Consider the following 1835-nt stretch of genomic DNA (forward strand, 5'->3'; position numbering starts at 1 on the left):
ATTTGGGACACATACCAGCGTAGCTCCCCTCCAAAGCGTGCATTAAGGCTGGCAACAGATCCAGCATCCAGGTTGTCGTAATGAGAGTGGCTGATGAGGACGGCGTCTGTCCTCGGCAGCTGTTTGTAGGAGAGGACTGAGCTGAATAAAGCCAGGTTTGATTCAAAGGATTCTGTCTGTTCACAAAGTAAAAGCGAGAACATGAAAGATCTTCAAACCTGTTCCACTGTGCAGGGGGGTCCTCTGTATCGTTTGGGCCCCATGAACTGAAGAAATGATGCTCTCTGGCTGAAAATGAGGTCGGTCAGGATGTTGACCAGAACTGTAGCGTGGCCCAGCCAGGTGACCCTCATACCAGCAGGAGTCCAACGCTTCTGGATTCTGGACAAAGTAGGGCTCCAATACTGGGAGTTCACTGTCCAGGACCTGTGGGGAGAACAGGGAGGACAGAAGAAACAGACTGACTAAAAAAATATATATATATATTATTTTAAACACGCTCATCTTTCAACCTATATATTTTTGTATTTGTAAGTGTTTACGGCTAAACACTAGAGAGTCTGCTAAGAAAACTTTCTGAGGACAACGACCTTGCAGCTAAAAGGTCTTTTAAAGTTTTGCCTCAGTTGAATACAAATGGATGTCACACTTTTCAGACTTTGTGCTCATAAGTTATCAGCTAAAGTCCAATAAATAGACAATATACAAACAACTGGTGCAAATAAAGAATTCAATGTTTTTGTTGTTATGCTGCGTGAAAGCAGCTTTTAAGGCCAGATAATCCCTCAATGGACAGCAAAGTTTCCAGAAGCAGCTATAAATTACAGCATGTTAACTCAGGGCTGTGGAAGATGAGCTTGTGATACTAATTATTACAGCAGAGCGATAAGCAGAGTCCATAAATGTGAGCACTGCAGACTTGGTTCTTCTTTCTCTAGTCCACTAATAAAACACTGTTATTTTTTAAAAAGTCTCTGAATTATCTACAGTAAAGTAAAGTGACTGGCAGGTTTTAACATCCAAGTGGTTTCCTACCTGTTTGCTTGTTGCCACACTGCTGTGATTTTTATCCAGCAGCAGAAATCTGAACAGCATAGAATAGGAAGGAAAGCGCCATGTTGGCCAGGGGTTTGTCCAGCGACCATGTTTGCCCCGACAAGACTTCGTCACCTCCTCCTGCATTCAAAAATAAAACACACCCGAGATACAGCGTGACATTTGAACTCTAAAGAGACTTAAATGTTAGGCGTTGGTGAGGAGGAGGGTCGTTACCTCCAGTCGGTAGTCCAGACGGAAACTCTTACGGGCGCCCAAGAAAGACCAGCAAGCGCCAGGACCGTCTCTTAAAAGTGTTTCAGCTGAGGGATCGGGCTACCAGCAGTGCAGAGCTTGCTCAGGAATGGCAGCAGGCAGGTGTGAGTGCATCTGCACACACTGTGAGGCGGAGACTCTTGGAGCAAGGCCTGGTCTCAAGGAGGGCAGCAAAGAAGCCACTTCTCTCCAGGAAAAACATCAGGGACAGACTGATATTCTGCAAAAGGTACAGGGAGTGGACTGCTGAGGACTGGGGTAAAGTCATTTTCTCTGATGAATCCCCTTTCCGATTGTTTGGGACATCTGGAAAACAGCTTGTTCGGAGAAGACGAGGTGAGCGATACCACCAGTCTTGTCTCATGCCAACTGTAAAGCATCCTGAAACCATTCATGTGTGGGGTTCCTTCTCAGCCAAGGAGTCGGCTCTCTCACAGCCTTGCCTAAAAACACAGCCATGAATAAAGAATGGTACCAGAATGTCCTCCGAGAGCAACTTCTCCCAACCGTCCAAGAGCAGTTTG

The 1835-nt window shown here is 45.8% G+C and overlaps 1 protein-coding gene across 1 annotated transcript in view; it reads right to left on the reverse strand.

Annotated features, from left to right (window-relative positions):
• Nucleotides 1–1835, reverse strand: part of LOC106957543 (N-acyl-phosphatidylethanolamine-hydrolyzing phospholipase D) — a 6614-nt gene extending 4779 nt beyond the window's left edge. The window contains exons 1-4 of the mRNA XM_015048924.1: nucleotides 1273–1835; nucleotides 1036–1176; nucleotides 219–426; nucleotides 12–119 (exon numbers count right to left, since the gene is read on the reverse strand). Coding sequence (XP_014904410.1) covers nucleotides 12–119; nucleotides 219–426; nucleotides 1036–1145 — 426 coding nt within the window. The 5' untranslated portion in view covers nucleotides 1146–1176; nucleotides 1273–1835. The remainder of the gene's footprint in view (nucleotides 1–11; nucleotides 120–218; nucleotides 427–1035; nucleotides 1177–1272) is intronic.

The sequence above is a fragment of the Poecilia latipinna genome, unplaced genomic scaffold (genome assembly GCF_001443285.1).
Source record: "Poecilia latipinna isolate Pla-1442-1.1 unplaced genomic scaffold, P_latipinna-1.0 Scaffold914, whole genome shotgun sequence".
Taxonomy (NCBI): domain Eukaryota; kingdom Metazoa; phylum Chordata; class Actinopteri; order Cyprinodontiformes; family Poeciliidae; genus Poecilia; species Poecilia latipinna.